This window comes from Gekko japonicus, unplaced genomic scaffold (genome assembly GCF_001447785.1).
Source record: "Gekko japonicus isolate JY-2015 unplaced genomic scaffold, Gekko_japonicus_V1.1 scaffold113, whole genome shotgun sequence".
NCBI classification, from domain to species: Eukaryota; Metazoa; Chordata; class Lepidosauria; order Squamata; family Gekkonidae; genus Gekko; species Gekko japonicus.
Window position 1 is genome coordinate 708629 of NW_015160211.1, and position 20712 is coordinate 729340.

A 20712-nucleotide genomic window follows, 5' to 3' on the forward strand; every position below is an offset into this window, starting at 1 on the left:
GACTGAAAGCTTCTGTGGGATCCAGCCATTTGTAAATAAATAATATTGGATTGGATTCTGCTGACAGTAGAGCCTTCCACTAACACAGTAGACATGTTCCACTGGCAGAAGGCTTCCACCATTCCTGGAACAGAACCTTTTGATTACAACTGTTATTTTTGTGGATAAATGGCTATTGTTGTACTGCATGGGTTCTGCTGTTTGTTTGATCCTGCTTGGTGTCTGTTGGAAAGAAGCCTGTTACAGGCTTAGAATTAATGTATATCCCAAATCAAATGAGAAATTAAGGGAGGCGGATGATAGAGAATTACCAACACCTGAGCCACAAGTTTCATATGAGTAGACAGCATTTATTGCGTAATAAAATTTGATGCCCTGATAAAACCAATGTATAGCAGTTTCAAAATAAACGAATACACTTTTTTAGAAACAATACACGGTTGAGTGAAAATCCCTGCTACCAAAAACAGTAATAGGCTAGCACTGTAACAGCAGCAGAAGAAAGACTAGAATTCATAAGTAAGCTTTTTGAAGTGTGTGTCAGCAAGCGGGGGGGGGGGACACCAAAAGAAGCCACAGAGGTGGCTCCATGGGTGGGGAAGCAGTGACAGCTGCAATGGCTTCTGTTTTTCAGAGAAGCAGTGGCTCCTGCATCCGTCTTATAGTCCAAACATGAAGGTGGATGCAGGAGGCTGCCAGCTACATGCTTGCAGAGTAACTGGCTGTTAGGGAGAGACTACAGGGACTCGCTGGGAGCAGAGCCAGGAGCTCCAGTTGATAATATTACCATGTCCAAAAAAAAGTACAGGAGCAAAATGGCACACATGCTGTAGGATGTCTATCCCTGGGCTAGGAAAAAATACAGAGTTAGTTTATCAGTAAGCATTGGGGAAGATCTGGGCAGTTTTGTTCAGCCTTTTTGCAGATATATGGGATAAGCTGCCTTTCTTCAGTTTAGGAGATTTCAAATGGGGTCAGAGATAAGAAGTCTTTAGTAAATCTAGCTGCTAATACTACATCCACTCAAAAATTCCAGTTCTCCTCTACCTAATATCTACTAGGGATGTAAAAGACATTAAACAAGATGTGGGTGGTACTGATGGCACCCGCTTAAAGTTTGCCTTTTTCACTTTTTTGTGTAAGATAGCTTATGGAGCATTGTGGGGCCCATTCAGGGCTCTTTTTGTAGAAACCCCCCAGCAGGAACTCATTAGCATAATAGGCCACACCCAACACCAGAAACTCATTAGCATATTAGGCCACACCCCTGCCAGCACAGCTCATTAGCACATTAGGCCGCACCCCCATGTTACCAGAAGTGTGGTTATCTAGCCACACCCACCTTTTGCTTGTTATTCTGTTTACCTTGTTTGTTGTCAAAACCCAGGGCTTTTTTTGTAGCAGGAACTCCTTTGCATGTTAGGCCGCACACCCCTAATGAAGCCAATCCTAATGGATTTCTGCTGTTGGGTGTGGCCTATTATGCTAATGAGTTCCTGCTGGGCGTGGCCAGCTTGGGAGCCAGCCGGAACTCCGTTCCTGTGCGTTCCTGCCCAAAAATAGCCCTGTATAGAATCATAGAATGTAAGAGTTGGAAGGAACCTTGCAGGTCATCTAGTCCAACCCCCTGCACTCTGCAGGAGCATAGCTGAACGATAGCCCTACATAGCTACAACATACCCGAAAGATGGTTGTCCAGCCTCTGCTTGAAAACGTCCAGCGAAGGAGTATCCACCACCTCCCCAATTTAAATGTACGGTTTCAGTGGTGTAACCTGTAAAATGCCCTGACCTGGATGGCTGAGTCCGCCTGGGTTTGTATTTGGATGGGAAACCACCAAGGAAGTTCAGGGTTGCCATGCAGAGGCAGGCAGGGGCAAAACACTGCTGAACCCCTCTTCTCTTGAAAACCCTTTGTGGTCACTATTTTCATGACTTAGCTGTCCTATGTAGCAGCATACTTGTTGGCTTATAGATGCATACAGATAGACACAGTTATGTGGAGAGAGGGAGTTTATATTAATTGACTTAACTGAACTTGGGATGGTGTTGTACCTTGGGGTGAATTGTGCCAGTTATCACTGAAAGAGGGTTTTCAGGAGATGGATTGCTCGATTCTTGTTGGGGGGTTTTAAACTGAAGACATGCATTCTGTATCTTCACATGCCCACCAATGACTTGTGAGTTTTGAAGGTCAGTGGGTTGGATCATACCTGTTGCAACTTCATGGAGCTTCCTTGCTTTCTCCTTCTCCAGCTGCTCTATGTGATCCCTGAAAAGCCGATACTAAGGGTTGGGGACCTTTCTGGACAAGATGCCACATGGCATAGAGAGCCCTAAGGGGAGGGAATTGGTGAAATTGCGCTAGTGGAGTGCTTGTTCCATTACTCCTTTGACATAGTTTGTGCAGTGCTGCTTGGTTTCAGGAGCTGTACCTGAAGAAAATTAAATGGTACAGCGTGTTGCCTTTATTATCTTCTGATATTTGGGGTTCATCGAATTAGCAGAGTCCTGGTGGCTGTGGTTTTAGTGCATGTGCCACCATGAATTTCTTTTCTTTCTGACAGAGACCAGAATCTATACAGTAAAATGGTTCATATCAATGTTGTATGAAGCTTAGCTTAGATATTTTAAGATCAACTAGTATGAATGGCCATTGCACTTCTACACATTTGAGTTTTACATTAAAATGTCCCGATCTGCATTTCAAGCCCCCCCCCACCGCCGCCTATATGCATTCTGTTGCCTGAGAATCCATTTTATACATCTGATGAAGTGGACTTAACCCCCCCCCCAAAAAAAAAAGTTCATGGTTCAATAAATCTGTTAGTCTTGATGGATAGGATTCCTTTTCTGTTTGTTTGTTTTTTATTTGTTTTTGCTGCAGCAGTTAGCATAGTTAACCTCACTTGGATTTTAAATTTCTGTTTTCTTCTAACTCCAAAGGTCAAAGCAGGAGCAAAAGTTCTGGTATGGATCACTGTAGTCTGCAGAGCAGTAAATTGTTGCCAGACCTGTAGCGCCACTCTTTAAAATGTGTTAAGGAAACAAATCACTGCTTTTTGTAGTGTTAACGTTTCAAAGGCTGCTTTGTTTTGTAAACTAAATTATCCTGCTCAACCAGTTGTTCCATACAAAAGCAATCTTAAGTTAAAGTATTTGCCATTGTCACAGGTCAGTCATTGCTCAACAACCACACTTTTTAAACACTTTTGCTGTAACAGTTCTCATGTTCTTGACCCCCCCCCCCCCCGGTACATTTTACCACTTTTAATTTTCTTTTTAGTTTAAGCTATGGAGGAGGACATCCATCACATTCGGAAGCAGATCTTCACAGACAAATGTATACAACTTCTCAGCTTCCTGCATACGCTACCACACCCCACCCAACTGGTAAAAATACTCTGAAGTTTCCGTTTAAATTTCAGAATAAAGAATTTGTCAGTTAGATATAAATTCAGTAATATCGTGGAATAAAATTAATCTCTTGCCTTGAAAGAAGACTGTATGGTTCATTATGTTGATTGGTAATAACTTGCCCAGGATCAGCCAGCATGTGTCATAGCTGGCTGCATAGCAAATTAAATATTTTGTTGACTATTTTTAAATATCCAGGCATAGCTCCCTACTAATTCTTTTGTACTTTGTGGTGTTGGAGAGTGCATTCATATGTGATATGGTATAAATAAAAATAAAATGTTTGTCTTTGCCTTCCTGTAGGTCTTTCTGGAATTTTTGATAACACTATGCACAGTGGCAGTAGCAACACTAAAGAAACATCGGTAATGAATTTTCTCACGGCAATTGATTCCCAAAATGCTCCGGCTGTTTCTTCAGGAACTACTCTATTACCACAGTTCAGAGCTCCAACATGGCAGCCAGGTGACATTTTTTCTATCTTTGGAAGTCATGTCAGTCGCTTCCCCGTAAAAATATTGATGAAACATAATGTTATGTTTATTTATTATTATTATTTATTTATTAATTTCTAGCTTGGGCGGTGTCCAAAGTTGTTCTGAATGCCAGTAGCATGGGGGCCATAATAGTCCAGTTGTTAATAGCTTATTCATCAGCGGTGGCTCCTAATTGAAGGCCTGGTGGAAGAGCTCTGTTTTACAGACCCTGAGGAACTGTAACAGATCCCACAGGTCCCTGATATCTTTCGGGAGCTCATTCCACCAGTGTGGAGCTGCCACTAAGAAGGCCCTCGCTCTGGTGATGGCCAACCTGGTGTCTTTAGGGCGAGGGAAAGTCAGGCGATTTTGTGACCCTGACCTCAGTGCTCTCTGGGGAAAGGTGATCCCTCAGGTAGACAGGCCCCCAGCCATGTAGGGCTTTAAAGGTCAAAACCAGCACCTTGAAATGAACCCAGTATGCTATGGCTCTAGCAATGCCTTCAGCACAGGCCGTATGTGCTTTTGTGTGGAGAGGCCCATCAACAGCCTGGCTGCTGCATTTTGCACCAGCTGCAGCTTCCAGATTTGGGACAAGGGCAGCCCTATGTAGAGAGCGTTACAGTAGTCTAATCTCGAGGTGACCGTCGCATGGATTGTTGTAACCAGGTAATTATATTCGAGGAAGGGAACCAACTGCCTAATCATCCGTAGATGGTAAAAGGCTGCCTTGGCAGTGGCTGCTACCTGGGCCTCCATTGTTAAGGCGGCATCCAGGAGCACTCTTGACCCTCGGCGCTGGCATCAACGGTGCCCCATCGAAGGTCGGTAATGGGATCCCTACCCCCAACTCGCTTCAACTCAGGCACAGGACCTCCGTCTTCGTCGGATTCAATTTCAGTCGGCTCAGTCTAAGCCAGCCCACCACGTCCTGAAGCGCCTGGTCCAGGTCATCTGGGGTAGAGTCAGACTGACCACCCAACAACAGATATAGCTGGGTGTCATCTGCGTATCGGTGACACCCTAGTCTATGCCTTCGGGCAATCTGGGCAAGGGGGCGCATGTAGATGTTAAATAACATTGAGGATAGCACAGCCTCTTAGGGAATCCTGCACACCAGTGGGTACCTCTGGGACATCTGCTCCCCAAGCACCACCCTCTGTCCCTGATCTTGTAGGAAGGAGACAAGCCATTGCAAGGCAAGCCCCTGAATCCCAGTGCTGGTGAGACGGTGGATCAGTAACTGATGGTCGACCGTGTCGAATGCCGCTGACAGGTCCGACAACAACATTACTGCCGTGGCGCCCCGATCCAGATGCCTCCGGAGGCCATCTGTGAGGGTGACCAGAGCCGTCTCCGTCCTATGGCCCGGATGGAAGCCGGACTGGAAAGGGTCTAGCATGGAAGTGTCATCCATCCATAAAGCTCTGCAACTGAATCGCCACCGCTCTCTCAAGTAATTTGCCCAAATAGGGCAAATTTGAAACCGACTGATAATTAGCCAATTCGGCCAGGTCCAAGGATGGTTTTTTCAAGAGAGGGCGGACCAATGCTTCCTTCTTCTTTTTTTATGCCCCCCGGAGTGGATTTTTAATTGCATTTTTATTAACATTTTTATTAACACTACAAACTATAACAGAAAATAGGGAAGGGGACTACATATAAGGATAAAGGAAAGGTACCCACTACTGACTAAAAACCCAAGAGAGGAGGTCATCAAAGCAGCTTAAACATACGTTAGCACTTAATCACGCTAGTCCCATTATGAACTAAGTCAAGTATAGTATTATCTTTTTCAATTCTTAATTTTAACTGTTACAAGAGAGATCCCTAAGCATCTAATTTTCAGTAATTTCAAAAGCACAGTTCAAAGTCCTTCAGTCTTCATTTCCCTTGCCCAGTCTCTTTCGCAGTTTGTAAGGACTTTGGGGGGCTGCTGCCCCTTTCTCTGATAGAGAATCTCTCCGGAAGACCTCTAGTCCAGCTCGCCACTGGACCTGCTGTCCATACCTTTTTTTTCTTCCTCCCCTGTCTCTCCCAGCTGGACTTTTAAAAATTCCTTCAAGAGAGGGCGGACCAATGCTTCCTTCTTCTTTTTTTATGCCCCCCGGAGTGGATTTTTAATTGCATTTTTATTAACATTTTTATTAACACTACAAACTATAACAGAAAATAGGGAAGGGGACTACATATAAGGATAAAGGAAAGGTACCCACTACTGACTAAAAACCCAAGAGAGGAGGTCATCAAAGCAGCTTAAACATACGTTAGCACTTAATCACGCTAGTCCCATTATGAACTAAGTCAAGTATAGTATTATCTTTTTCAATTCTTAATTTTAACTGTTACAAGAGAGATCCCTAAGCATCTAATTTTCAGTAATTTCAAAAGCACAGTTCAAAGTCCTTCAGTCTTCATTTCCCTTGCCCAGTCTCTTTCGCAGTTTGTAAGGACTTTGGGGGGCTGCTGCCCCTTTCTCTGATAGAGAATCTCTCCGGAAGACCTCTAGTCCAGCTCGCCACTGGACCTGCTGTCCATACCTTTTTTTTCTTCCTCCCCTGTCTCTCCCAGCTGGACTTTTAAAAATTCCCGTGCTTTCTGAACAGAGTCAATCTTTTCCTTTTTATCCTTAATTTTGAAGGTTACGCCCTCTGGAGTTAGCCATCTGTATCCGATTGCATTTGTCTGGAGAAAAAGAATTAAATCTTTGTACTTCTTTCTCCTTTGTCTTATTTCAAATGGAATGTCTTTTAAAATTCTGATAGTGTTTTCTCCAACTTTCACGGGTGTGCCAGATGCCGCTTTCAGGATTGCATCCCTCACATGCCTCTTTGAGAATCTTATCACTATTTCCCCAGGCAGATTATTTTTCTTTATATATTCGGAATATGACCTGTAGGCCACATCCATATCACTCGACCAATGCTTCCTTGAGTGCCCCCAGGAACAGTCCCTCAACGAGGGACTTGTTGATAATATCCCTGAGGGCACCTCGAAATGCCTCAGGACCAACTTTTATAAGCCATGAAGGGCACGGATCAAGGCTGCACGTGGTTGGGCGTACCATTGAGAGCAGTCTATCAACTTCCTCAAGGCTGAGTGGATTGAAATAATCCAGAATGGGACCAGAAAACATGCATGGAGCCTCGAGTTCTCTCACTGTCTCAACTGTGGTGGGGAGGTCACAACGGAGCGACAAGACTATCTGCAAAATAGCTCACAAAAGCCTCACAGCCGATATCCAATTCCCTAGCATTTGGTCTGCCGTATGACAGATCTGTTAATGACCGAATAGTTCTGAACAGTTGGGCCGGGCGTGAGCTTGCAGACGCAATCATAGACGCGTAGAACTCTCTTCGCGGCTTTGACTGCCATCTCATAGGATCTCATAAACACCCTGTAAGATGTTCTTGTTGCTTTGTCGCGGGCGCATCACCACCGTCTCTCTAGTCATCTGAGCCCTCGTTTCATTAGCCACAGCTCCTGGGTAAACCAAGGAGCCCACTGCAAGGACGCAGAGGGTGTCGGGGAGCAATCTCATCAATGGCTGCCGAGAGTCGGCCATGCCAATCCTCAACTAGCTCATCCAGCGAGCTGCCAGGGGGCATAGGTTCCTGCAGAGCCATCTGAAGCCACTCAGAGTCCATTTGGTTCCGCGGGCAAGCTAAAATATGCTCACTGCCCAAACTGGGTCGGGGTGGCATGTTCACATGGGCCTTCAGAACATGGTGGTCCGACCATGGTATGGCCATAGCCGTAAACCAGTCGACTGTAACCCCCACCGCAAAGATGGAATCAAGCGTGTGCCCTGCTCGGTGAGTGGGGGCCGTGACATATTGTGAGAGTCCCAGTGCCGCCATGGACGACAGCAGGTCCATTGCCTGCGTGGAGGTTGCATCATTGGCATGGACATTGAAGTCACCCAAGACTAACAGTCTAAGGTACTCCAGTGCCCAGCCTGATTTGGCCTCCCAGCAGGGATGGCAGGCTACTTGCCGGTGCGTTGGGCGGACGGTACACCAGCCAGATAGCCAAACTCACTTCCCATGCAAACCCAGCACACTCTATGCCCATGAGCTTTGGCGGTGGAAGTGCTCTGAAGGTGTAAGCCTCCCGAATGAACAAAGCCACTCCTCCCCCCCGCCCCGTAGTCCAAGACTGGTGAAGGACTGAGAACCTGGGAGGAGCTAACTGGGAGAGAGCTACAGTCTCCCCATCTCGCACCCAGGTCTCAGTCACATATGCCAGGTCCATGTCCTGTTCTGACAGTAAGTCATGAAGGATCATAGTCTCATTATTTATGGACCTGGCATTGCACAGCACCAGTGTCGGAGAGAGGTCAGAAATCCTAGCCTTCTACCTTCAGGATGGGACGTAGGCTGGAAGGGGACCCTCTACGTCTCTGTTCCCTTCCCATTCTTCCTAGTCCCACCGCAATACTTTCCCATCCCCAGGAGCACTGGTATCCCTTGGCCGATCATTGCCTGCTAGTGGCCTTCACTCGTTAGCCTCGGCCACTGCTGGGCTCCTGTCGCACCGTTGTTACGTCACCCGTCTCCTGAGCTTCCCACGCACTGCCCAGGAGATGGCAACCAACTACTCAATTCAATCAAATCAGACCAAATTTCCCAGTTACAATAGATAAGTCTCTAAGTATTATACAATAAACAAATCCTAACCCACCCTGACCTCCCTTCTTGCTATTCCTTCCACCTGCAAGGTTGAACTACTCTACACTAACCAACTAACAGTGAAGGGTAGGAACCACAGCCAGTGGAAAAAACAGCACTTGGTCATTCCTCAGTCATTGTAATCTTTGAACCAGGGGTCGTTTCGTAGAAAAAGAGCTAGGGGGACTCATTAGCATAACTCATTAGCATATGCCACACCCCCTGACATCGCTGGAAGTGTGTCATAAGGCCACACCCCCTGACATCACCTGAAGTGTGTCATAAGGCCACAGACCCCGCCCCCAACGGTCCCGGCCGCTGCCGCCGGCCTTGCAGCTCCACTGCTGAGCCCCATGAGGGGCCCGGCGGTGGACCTGCAAGGCCGGCGGGAGTGCAAGGAAGCCCCGCGAAGGCCCTCCCTGGCCCCAGGCAGGCAGGGGTGGGGAGAGGCAGGGAGGAAGCAACTTAAACTTCCTCTTCTCCTGCCTCCTCCTGGCTGAGCGGGGGGCGGGGCTTCGTCATGTGCCCTGCCCCCCATACCTCACCCGGGGGAACTGCGATCCCCCGCGATCCCCCCGAAATGACCTCTGCTTTGAACTATATTTCTTCGGCATATATTGATTACTGCAATATTTGCAGAAGAATATACAGTTTCTTCTGCAAATATCGCAGTAATCAATATATGCCGTTTGCTGCAGCACCATATATTTTTATTTGCCATAATACCTATAATATTGTTTGAAAATGAACAGAGAAAATTGGGTCTCAATTAGAGAAACTTCTGCACTCACCGTAAATAGTTGTATTGATTGGAATGCTGTTATCTATGCATGTGTTTAAGTGCATGATCTAAATATCTTAGTGGCAAGGAGGTGCAATAAAGAAAGTTATCCCAGAACTGCTGCTTGGAATACAACAATCTCACCTCTTGTTTTTATATTAGCAAACTGTAAAATGTATGATTTCCATTTTCCTTTCTATAAAGGCATCATTATATCCCCCCACTTTGTCTTTCATTAGGTATACACTCTTCAACAGCAGCTGAGCTTTTTGTCACAGGAACCTTGCCAGCCTCTGGAACATTTCCACCAGCATCAGTTTATCAGCATCCCACTGCTTATAGCAGTAGAAACTTTGCTACAACTCCCTCTCTGTCTCTTCAAGATGCAACTTTTAGTGCATCATCCAATGGACTTCTGACTACTAATGACCCTTTATTGCAAATCAAAACATCCCAAGGCGCAGTTCCTACTGCACTGACATTTGAGCGCTTGGGCAGTTCTGTGTTAAGTACCAGCATACCACCTCAGTCTTCAACATACCGCTCTGCTCAAGAGTCTGCAGCGCATCTCTTGCAGCCACAGTTTAGTTTGTTGCCTTCATCACTTGGAGGAGCTCAGCAAGCTCCACAGGTGTATAGCTCATCTCTGTTTACTGGTTCCACTGCCTCCATTGAAAGAGCACTGCAGCGAGAATGTAGTGTTATTAAACACCATCAGCGGCCTTCAAGCACACAGTCTGCTCAGGCGCAACTGACTGGTTCACAGCATTCCTTACACAACTATTTATCAGGCGCAAGTGGAACTGATTTCCCAGATACGTCCCAGCAGTCATCCATTTCTTGTAGTCCAGTTGGTGATGCTACTCAGGTGAGCAATGGTGGACCACAGCAGAAGACCTCTCAAGTTTCAGTGGAACTTGCTCAGTCATACACATCTGCAATTCCATCACCTGGCTTCCCGTCTGTTTCCACTGCTACGACAAAACAATGTTCTACAAAGCAGCCACCAAGAGTAACAAAGACCCCCAAGCCTCAAAGCATAGCCCCTACTGTGCAGACACAGAGCTATTCCAAAACGGCACAGACGCAGAGTTCTGTGATAGCAGGGCAAGCACAAATCTATTCTACAGCACAGCTCCCAAGTCTCTTGTCAGTAAGCCAATCACAAAACTATATTTCAGCTCAGTCACAAAATATGCCACCTGTCAGTCACGCACAGGTATTCCCAGCCCTTAAAGTTGAGAAGCTGCCTTCACTGTACAAAACTCTTTCTTTTTCTGGGCAATCACAGGCTATTACTTCTGACAGCCAGACACTAAGTTATTCTGATCAACAGGTATTAAGTTCAGTCCCAGATGAGAACTACTCTGGGCAAACAAGGGATCTTTCTTCAGGCAGTCAGTCTCAGAATTATTCTTCCAGTCATTCTCAGGGTTTGACAACGGTCAGCCAATCACAAGTTAGCTATTCATCTCAATCACAGGATTTGTCGGTGGTCAGTCCTTCAGAAACCTATACTACCGGGCAGTCTTTAACATTAACATCGCAATCTCTTCCGTTTTCATCCTCAGCTCATGTTCAAAATTTATCAGTTTCTAGTCCTCTCCAGAGCTATATTTCTCTACATTCTCAAGCGCAAGAGTCATCATCTTCACAGCCTCAAAAGTTTTTGGCCGTTGTCCAGACAACTCCTTTTGCAATGCCAACTCAGTCACAAGCACTGCAAAACAGATCTCCCTCAGGTACAGAATCATACATGAAAAGGAAATCTGATCCTAATTTATATCAAGCCTCAAAGCAAGATGATCATTTCCCAGTGCAAGATTTGCAGGTATTGCAGCAGCAAACAACTCTTGAGTCTTCCAATCAAAGAATAACTGGTGGTGAAGCTGATGCTCAGGGTGCCACTTACAAAGTTTCCAAAACAGATAATCCTTATTCTCAAAGTGTAATCAGGAGTAACTCTCGTCTTGAAGATCAAGTTGTTGGGCTTACTCTTCAGGGGTCAAAAAAAGATGAGAGAATGATCAGCTCTGTGGCTCAGCTTACCCAACAAATTGGCCATACTACAAATGTAGTAACCCATGATGTTAAAAAGGGAGCTAATTTAATGCAGGCAACTCAAGTAAATTTGGATGCTAAAGAACTAAACCAGCAACATTCTCTTCTGCATAAGGTACACGAAGTTAAAGCCTCAGAGCAACAAGGCCAAATCATTAGCACACCACCCCAACTTCATACACAGGCCATAAGGCATGGCCATCACATCTGTTTGCCTGGTGCACAAGTTCTTCTAGAATCTGCCTGTGACTTACAAATGCTTCAGCCATCAATATTGCAATCTGGTTTAGGTCCCACAAAAATATCTCCACAAATGCAGCGCATTCAGAGTCCTCAGCAGGTGACTCATCAGTTTCTTCAGGTGGATAGTCACATGGTTCAGAGTAATGGAGGACATTCTCAGCAGCAGCTTCATCCTCAAACGGCTGAAGTTGTCTCTGAACCCACAAAACCACTACAGCAGCACTTGACATCGAAAGATAATTTTGTGCAGCCAAATCATGAACCTAAGAATCAGTTTGTTTCCCTTAGTACTGTATGTTTTCCAGAGTCTATGCTTCTCAATGATGAGAGGAATATTCTCTCTAATGTAGATGATATCTTGGCAGCAACAGCTGCTGCTTGTGGTGTAACTACAGCTGAATTTGCCAAAGTATCATCTAATGAAGAAGAAATCCAGTCAATTGAAAATGGAGACAATTCTAAGTTCCAGGCAGTAGATGTCAGGCATGTGACACCTACCTTCAGCTCCGCGCCAACAGTTGTTGGAAAGCCCCTGAGCATAAATAATATTCCTTTAAATGGAGGCCAGGTTACCCTAAGCCTCACAGCAGTGTCTGCAGTGCAGCCAAAAAATCTGAGCCTCAACCAGCAACACATAGAAACTCCTGATCAAAGCCTTCCCACAAGACTTGCCACATCAGAGCTTGAGCAGAGGCAAGAACAGGTCTCTGGCCTAGCAAAACAGCAATCTAGCACCATTAATGACTCTGGGGGGGGGAATCTTGATGGTACTTTAAATATAAAAGATGCAGACCTTGTTTCAAGTGGTAGGACTTTGAACAAAGAAAGTGTCATATCAAACCATAATTTTAACATGGAAAGTGACAACCCCATGATAGGAAACAATGCTAAAATTCCTTTGCAACCAATACTATCTATGCAACAACCAGGAGATGAAAATGGTAGCAAAACAGAAGAGGCGAGACAAGATACATTGCAAGAGGACCTTCAGAGGCAAAAAGACAAGGGACAAAGTAAAACTAAAAGTGTCAGTGAAGATGACACAAATCAGAAGCAACTGAAGCAAACTGGGCAATGCCGACGTCAGAACTCAAGAGGAGCTGAGGCCAACTTGCTAAATTCATCTCCTGTCGCTGAAAGTGGCTATGAAACCTACCAACATCAAGAGAAAATGAGGCAGAAAATCAAAGAAGTGGAAGAAAAACAACCAGAGGTCAAAACAGGATTCATTGGCTCTTTTTTAGATTTCCTGAAATCGGGGGCCAGGCAACAGTTTTCAGCTCCTGTAATACGTGTGCCTAATCGTGTGAGGAGGCCCATTGCCCCAGTCATTAGAGCACCTTGCATGCATCCCCTGTCAAAGCCTTGGGTGGCAGCACCACCTGCATCTCTTGAGGACGGTTGTGAAAGTTCAAACAAAAAGGGCAGCGAGGAACCTAAAAGAAATTCTGAAGCATTACCTTCATTTTCTTCTGATGAAGATTCTGTAGGAGCTAACCAGGATCTTCAAAAGAGCATCACATCTGCATTATCAACTTTGGATGATACTTCCGATAAAAAGAAAAAAGCAGGTAAAGGTTATGGCGTTCATAATTGGATACTCGACTAGTTTATTTTTAAGGAAGATAAACACTGATCATTTCTGTTTGATCAAAAAGTTGTAAACAGATATTTTGCTCACTCACCTTCAAGGAACCAAGTTTCAGCCAGGCAAAAGAAGTAAATTTTGTTCTATTGAAAGGGGTGAGTGAGCTTTTACATTCACCCACTTTTATTCTCAAACACGTTCTAATTCGCTATGGTTTAATTTCTTGCTGAAAGCCTTTTTGTCACTGCTAAGTTGCATTAGTTTAATTGATCTATTTTTAAATGGATTTTCCTAGTAGCTTGTCTGAACTAAGCCTACAATTGCCTATTGAAATAGACAAGTTTGACAATGAAAAATTAACCTTGCATTTCCCTCTAACAGAGGAATCTCATTCACACGCTGACAGTTGGTCAGTTTACCAGATAAGATCTGCATCACAAGCCGTACTCTCTGTGCCTCTGCCTTCAGACATGAAAGGCAGGTCGCAACCAGAGACTGGGCTTTTCCAGTAGTGGTGCCTCGCTTGTGGAATGTGCTTTGCCTTAAGGCTTGTCTGGCACCTATGTTAATTTCTTTAGGTGCCAGGCCAAAATGCTTTTGTTCACATGGGATTTTAATTACGGGATTGTTTTTTTTTTAAACACTATTTTATTTATTTATTTATTTTACATTTTTACCCCACAGGGCGGCTTTTATTCTGGAAACTGTTTTAAGCTGTCTGATCTGTTTTTACAATCTGTTTTTATGCTGCCTTTTAATATCTTAAATGTTTTTATTTTATTTTTTTAATCCACCTTAGGCAAGTTCCTGGAGACTTGTAACTTCTTCCATGTGTTGTTTAGCTGAAAGAGTCCTAATTCTTAGGCAACCGCCATCAGATCTAGAGATGCCTGGTGTTTTGCTTTGTTGGAAGCCTCATTATTTCTATATGCGGCACTATTTTTATTGAAAAGCCAATCTGAATTGGACAAAAAAAAATGAAAATTGAAAGCACATCAAGTCTGTTTCCTTTGGGGTTTTAGGCTATATTAAGTTTGAAAATGCTGAACAGGTGGCAATTCTAAGTGTATCAAAACATAGTTTTGCTTTGTGCTGCATGTTATCACATTCAGTTCTGAGGTCCCCATCATTATGGGGGTTTTCTGTGGCAGTCTTCATTCAGCAGCTGGATGAGCGCTTGTCAGAGATGCTTTAGGCTGATCTTGCACTGAGCCAGGGGTTGGACTAGGTAGCCTGTATGGCTCCTTCCAGCTCTTTGATTCTATAGGTAAAGGTAAAGGTTCCCTTGCTCGAAAGCCAGTCGAATCCGACTCTAGGGTTGCGGTGCTCATCTCCGTTTCAAAGCCGAAGAGCCAGCGCTGTCCGAAGACGTTTCCGTGGTCATGTGGCCGGCATGACTAAACACCAAGGCGCACGGAACGCTGTTACCTTCCCACCGGAGTGGTCCCTATTTATCTACTTGCAATTTCTTGCTTTCGAACTGCTAGGTTGGCAGGAGCTGGAACTGGAGACGGGAGCTCACTCCGTCATGTGGCATGCTCGGGTCTCGAACCACTGAACTATTGACCTTCCACAGCCTGCAGTTCAGCGTCTTAACCACTTGAGCCACCGCAGCTCCTATACTATACACACACGTATATTTGATTCTATATATACATATATGCTGTACGTACATGCACTCTAGGTTAGACCTAGGGCGAAGTGGGACTTGGTCTGCCAAATTAAATTTTACTAATGCCAGGGAGTTCTGCTAGTACTACAGGTAGAAACCTTTGCATCATAATTTTCTGTTGGTTTAGCAACAGTTAATGGTATTTTCAATATGAAAATAAATTGAAATTCTTATTAAATTTAGTACTTGTTTTGTACTTCAGAAATGGAAACAACTGTGTCCAGTGCCATGACCAACACTGTTATAAAGAAAGAATCTTCTCAGATCGCTCCTTCTGTGGCCGATGCTCAGGTGAAAACCTGTTTCCCACAACCTGAAGAGGATGGTGCTGATTCAGACCCGCTAGCAAAGCCACAGGCAACTGCTGCAATAGAAGGATGTACTGAGGAAGAGAATGGGGACAGCGGAGGCGAGGGCATGTACAGAGAACGTGATGAATTTGTAGTGAAGATTGAAGATATAGATGCACTAAAGGTAGGCCAGAAGTTTGCTTTGAGAAATTTAATGGTACCTTTCCTATATTTGATTAGTGTACCTTTCCTATATTTTCTCGGTGTATTAGAGGTAAAGTGAAGCTCTAATTTCAAAAAAATCAGATACTGTTAATATGTACAATTCTATTCAAGTGACTTGTTAGGATCTATAATATTTTAAGACTTAGGGGCTTGATATTGTCATACAATTCAAACATCCTGCCAAAACTTGAGGAAGCTTCAGGTATAGTTTTGCATGATGTCTATAACTGTGGTGTGTCACCAAGGACATCTCCCCACCTCCAGAGTCCACTGCTGTATGGAAACAGAAGTGACCGTGAATTTCTAAAGATCTCTGTTGAGACAATAGGAAATGAAAGCTGGCAAGGAGTTCAAAATTATGGCAGACCATTGCCTGATGCACCTCAGTTGAGCCAGAGAGTATCAAACCTCTTCAGAAATGTTTGTGCATTCTATATGAGTGTGTATATAATGCTTTAATTCTAAAACCTTGAATATTCAAAAGAAAAAGTAACAATTCCCCCGTAACAGATGTCCATGACTTGCTACTACTTGCTTATTGACAATGTAATGAGATTCTCTAGTTTTTTAAAAATATTTTTGCACGATTTGCAAAGTACATCATTAAAATTTTCCAGCATTAAATCAGAAGTATTTTACAGATTAATACTGTGGACTTCCAGTCTCTCTCTAGTGTTGTCTCTTCCAGATCATCAAGGGGAGAGGTGCTGAATTTGCACATGGGGAATCCCACATCAAAATCCTCATTCATTTATGAGCTTGCTGGGTTGCCTTGGCTGAGCTACTGAGTTGCAGCTTAACCTACATCAGAGGGGGAAGGGGTAGCATTTTAAAACTGTGTTTAAAAAGTGCTGTGGAAGTGATAAATCATGATTTAAAATATATAATGATAATTAATATTAAAGGTGGTGACAATTGGAGCTAATTACTAAAGCCGCATAAGTACAAAAAGTGAACGGGTGCTTTTCATGTTAACAATTTTGGTTTTATAGGTTGCTTTAAAAACAGGAAGAGAGCCTCCAGCCATCTGGAAAGTCCAAAAAGCATTGCTGCAAAAATTTGTTCCGGAAGTAAGAGATGGACAGAGAGAATTTACAGCTACTAACAGTGTAAGTGTGCTCAGTGGTAAAGCGTGTGCTTAGCAACCAGAAGGTTCCAGGCTAAATCCCTGATTATGTCTGGTTAAAAGGACCTGGTAGTGGGTGGTATGAAAAGACCTATGCTTAAGATCCTGTAGAACATTGACAGTACTGATCTTAATGGACCCAGGGTCTGATAAGGCAGCTGACAGGCCCCCAGTCAGCTCACTCTTGACACAAGTTCAGTTGAAGAAACTTTATTGAAGAGATTTGAGATGCATTGAAGATGAGAGTCTTTGTTAGGACTAAGGGGCAAAGCAACAGGTCCCAAGGTATAGTCAAAAGCTACATTCCATTCTTACGTCACACACACAAAGATAAACTAATACCCCTGACAGATATATGGGTACAAACTGGCAATTCAAAGTCTCTTCTTCTTCAAGAACGAGAGTCTGTGAGATCTCATGCCTTGAGGTACTTGTTTTGGGAAGAGTTACAAAGCGGTGCATCTTCTACCCCTATGTTCAAACAGACTCACACACATTCACACTCCCTGCCCCTCAGGAATGTCATGTCAGCGAGGGCAATAGATGAGGGACTGGGAAAGAGGAACCAAATGGGCAAAGAACAAGAGGTAGTAAATAATGAAACAGATGCAGAGACAGCCCGAGTCTGAAAGCAGCTTCACATGTTTAAATACAAATATTCTGTGTTACTTTCATACCAGAGAAGTTCTACGTAGCTGTGGCAGGCTTTTTCTGTCAACGGAGGGAACTCCCACAGCCTCCTAAGATTTTGGGGTATCAGGTTTGTTTTCATTCATAAACCTCCAAAAACGCCCCCCCCCCCCCCCAGTTACCAGGTGTTTTTAAGGTAGCAAGTGTATAGGAATGGGTTCACTCCTGTGAGGTAAGTTTTGTGGTGCACAAGTGAAATATGGAGATCATTGAGGCTGGATTACAACAACAAAGAAGATTTATTTACAGGTGAGTTTCAAAGAACAGATCAGCAGCACAAGTCTCCAGGTAGAAAAACCTGGCTGACACCAGTGTTCCCTCTAAGCTGAGTTAGTGTGAGCTAGCTCATCGTTTTTTAGCTTCCAGCTCACACTTTTTTGTCTGAGCTCAGGAAGGATGGCTCCAGAGAGAACTGATTTATGCAGCAGCCAAATCGCTCGCTCACAACTTTCACGCCGGTCGCTCACAAAGTAGAATTTTTGCTCACAAGACCCCCCAGCTTAGAGGGAACATTGGCTGACACACTTCAATTTAAGCTAGTTATGGCTTCAGAAAGTAGTTTTTGATGCTTTCAAGCACAAATAGGCTTTTACTGACTAGCCACTAGGTTGGATCCTCGCTCACACACAGGATTCCACCCACACCAGCCTGCCCTTCCGATACCAGCTCGTCCTTTCCCAAGAGTCAGACTAAATGATACAAGGTCTGCTCATTATGGGTGACAGGCCTAACAATTGGGTACTCTCTTCTCTCTCAGAAGTAGAGCTAAACCACTCTGCCACACAACCAAGCAGAACTATCTTTCACTCTTGTCTGCTCTTTTTCTGAGCCAGACCTGAGCTCTCTCTGCACTCTCCCTGAGGCAGGCCTGAACTGAACTCCCTCCTCCAATGCTTCTCTCCAATATTCCATCCCTCTTCTCAGAGGTGATTGGATGCTGGAGCATCACTCCTTTAGGCTCGGCTGAATGGCTGTTTTTCCCTTCAGGGGTAGGACAGCCTCCTGTCTGTCACAGTGGTTAAAAAATAAAGTCAAAATATAACATTGTAACTTCAAGATTCTTGTGGCATAAGCGTTTGTGGAGCTTTTAACTATTATAGTTAGAGGTCTGAAATGCGTATATCCTCCTTTCTTTCTCATTTTCTGATTTATATATACTTTCAGTCAAAAGCAGCATAGTATGGTGGATGAAAACTTTAGTCACTACAGAAATGGAAGGACCTTTCACTGGCCATTGACTATTGGGAATGTGCTGCCTCTTCCGTACCCTTCTGTACTTCTTGGTTTACAGTAATTATACTTTGCTGTAGTCTGTAATTAGTGAAAACTTGGGTTACTGCTAGCCTTTCATACCAGAACTGGAAACCCACTTCAGACTAGGGAGAAAGCAAAGGAAAGACCCTTACTCTTTCATTCACCTGCAACTTGTTCAGTATGATACAAGAATGGCAACTTCTGATGCTCCCAGCTATAAATCACTACCTAATCGAACATTGCTTTCTTCAGTACATTAGCGTAAATAAAGTTAATTGTACCAAAACCTTCACTCTAAAAGGTATGATTCTAATTATTATTTTTTATTTTTGCTTGTTGTAGTATCTTGGGTATTTTGGGGATGCAAAATCCAAGTATAAACGGGTATATGTGAAGATCTTAGAAAATACCAACAAGAAAGAATTTGTCAGAGTATGTTCCAAGAGACCAAGAAATAAACCTTTGCAGTGTCCAAGGTATTTGATTTGTTTAACTCTTTTTCTGTAACTTGATGCTGACCATCAATGGTATTTGATGTGCAGGCATATCAGATGGGATCCAGAATTTCACTCACGGAATGGAAATTGCCCACCTACCCTCCTGCTGCAGCTCACTGTGTTCTGAAACACTGCTCCTGGGATTCAAGGTCCCACCCATGGGCAGTTCTGGCCACAACGGGGGATCTGCAGTGGTGGCTGGAAATCAGCAGAAGCCTCACCCTTCCATCTGTGGGCAGGGATACGTCATATTTTAACACTAGTAGATTTTAAGGCAATTGTTTTATAACTTGTGCTTAAAAGTGATCTGCATATGCATAAGACTTGTTAGTCATCATATCAAATAGTCTGCTGTAGAATAGCCTGAAAACCCAATTTGTCTTTTCCCTACTAGGAATTAATTTTATCCAACATCTTCCAGCAGAAGTTAAATAATAATGCTGGTTATTAACTTCTTCTCCACCTAATAAACCTACAGGACAGACATTACTCATGCTTATGTTTGTACGAATCTTCCTAATTTGTTAACAAACAAAACTCTACCACCGACATCATTTAGCTTTAACAATCTTGTTGTTGGATGGGAGGATCTATTAGTATATATGTCTGAACATGAAGAATGCATTGAGAACAGCATCTTAACTAAATAACCAGATTACAGTTGTTTAATTGTTTTATTGTGTCTGTCTGGTGAAAAAGAAATCAGGGTGTTTGTAAAAATAGTTATGGGATTAATGATCAAGAATAGGAAGGCTTAATGATTATTTTTACATCCTGTCCTTTTTTTTCTCTTTCTGTATCTCTCCCCTTAATTTTATAACAAAATACAATTTAAAAAAAGAATAAGAAGGCTTAAAATGATACACCTAAACAAATGAATTCACAGAGATCAATCACAGTCTGTTTCAATCATTTTTTAAAAATTGGCAGGACTGTTCATTATAAGCCAAGTACTAGCATCAGCAAAGTTCCTGATACTCCAGCACCAAAAACAGCAACAGTAACAACAAAAGTTTCTTCACTGAAACCCAAAGCTAAACAGCTAAAGACAAAGGCTGAACCACCACCAAAGAAACGGAAAATATGGAAAGAAGAATTCCCTACTTCTCCTCAGCGCAAGACTGATGAGGATGGTGAGTGTTACTGAGTCAAAAAAAACTGTATTCCAGTATGCATAGTAAGAGAACACAGTGTTGTTTTCAGATACCAGGCTAGGAGTTCAAAGCTAAGACTATCCACTACATTTACTTAGTAAAAGTAAAAACCATTTTTAAGCTAGAATGCGTTCACAGTGTAATTGTGAAAACTGCATAAAATCCACATACACTTCTCAGTTTAGAGTCAATCCACTGTCAGAGTCTGACTTTGACATTTCATAGCTTCTTGTTTGTTACGGAAAAGGAAACTTTTTCATTATGAATAAAACACCTCAGTAGGGATGGGCATGGACCGGAAAAATGGAGGTTCATGGAGGTTCGTGGTTCATGAGTTTCACGAACCACGAACTTCCACAGACTTACCCAGTTTACGAACCAGTTCATGGTCTCTGAGGTCCATGATGCGGGGCAACCCAGAAGTAGGCTCAGAAGGCATTTAAATGTCTTCTGAGCCCATTTCCAGGTCGTGACGCCACTGAGGCATGGTGACAGTGAGCTCAGGAGGCATTTAAATGCCTTCTGAGCCTACTTCTGTATTGTTCCACCGCTGTGGCATGATCCAGAAG

The 20712-nt window shown here is 43.7% G+C and overlaps 1 protein-coding gene across 1 annotated transcript in view; it reads left to right on the forward strand.

The window, feature by feature from the left end:
- QSER1 (glutamine and serine rich 1) overlaps positions 1–20712 on the forward strand; it is a 59015-nt gene that overhangs the window by 27035 nt on the left and 11268 nt on the right. Inside the window, exons 2-8 of the mRNA XM_015409786.1 lie at positions 3286–3392; positions 3720–3881; positions 9583–13218; positions 15110–15381; positions 16415–16531; positions 18835–18968; positions 19920–20122. Of these exons, the coding sequence (XP_015265272.1) occupies positions 3286–3392; positions 3720–3881; positions 9583–13218; positions 15110–15381; positions 16415–16531; positions 18835–18968; positions 19920–20122 (4631 nt within the window). The remainder of the gene's footprint in view (positions 1–3285; positions 3393–3719; positions 3882–9582; positions 13219–15109; positions 15382–16414; positions 16532–18834; positions 18969–19919; positions 20123–20712) is intronic.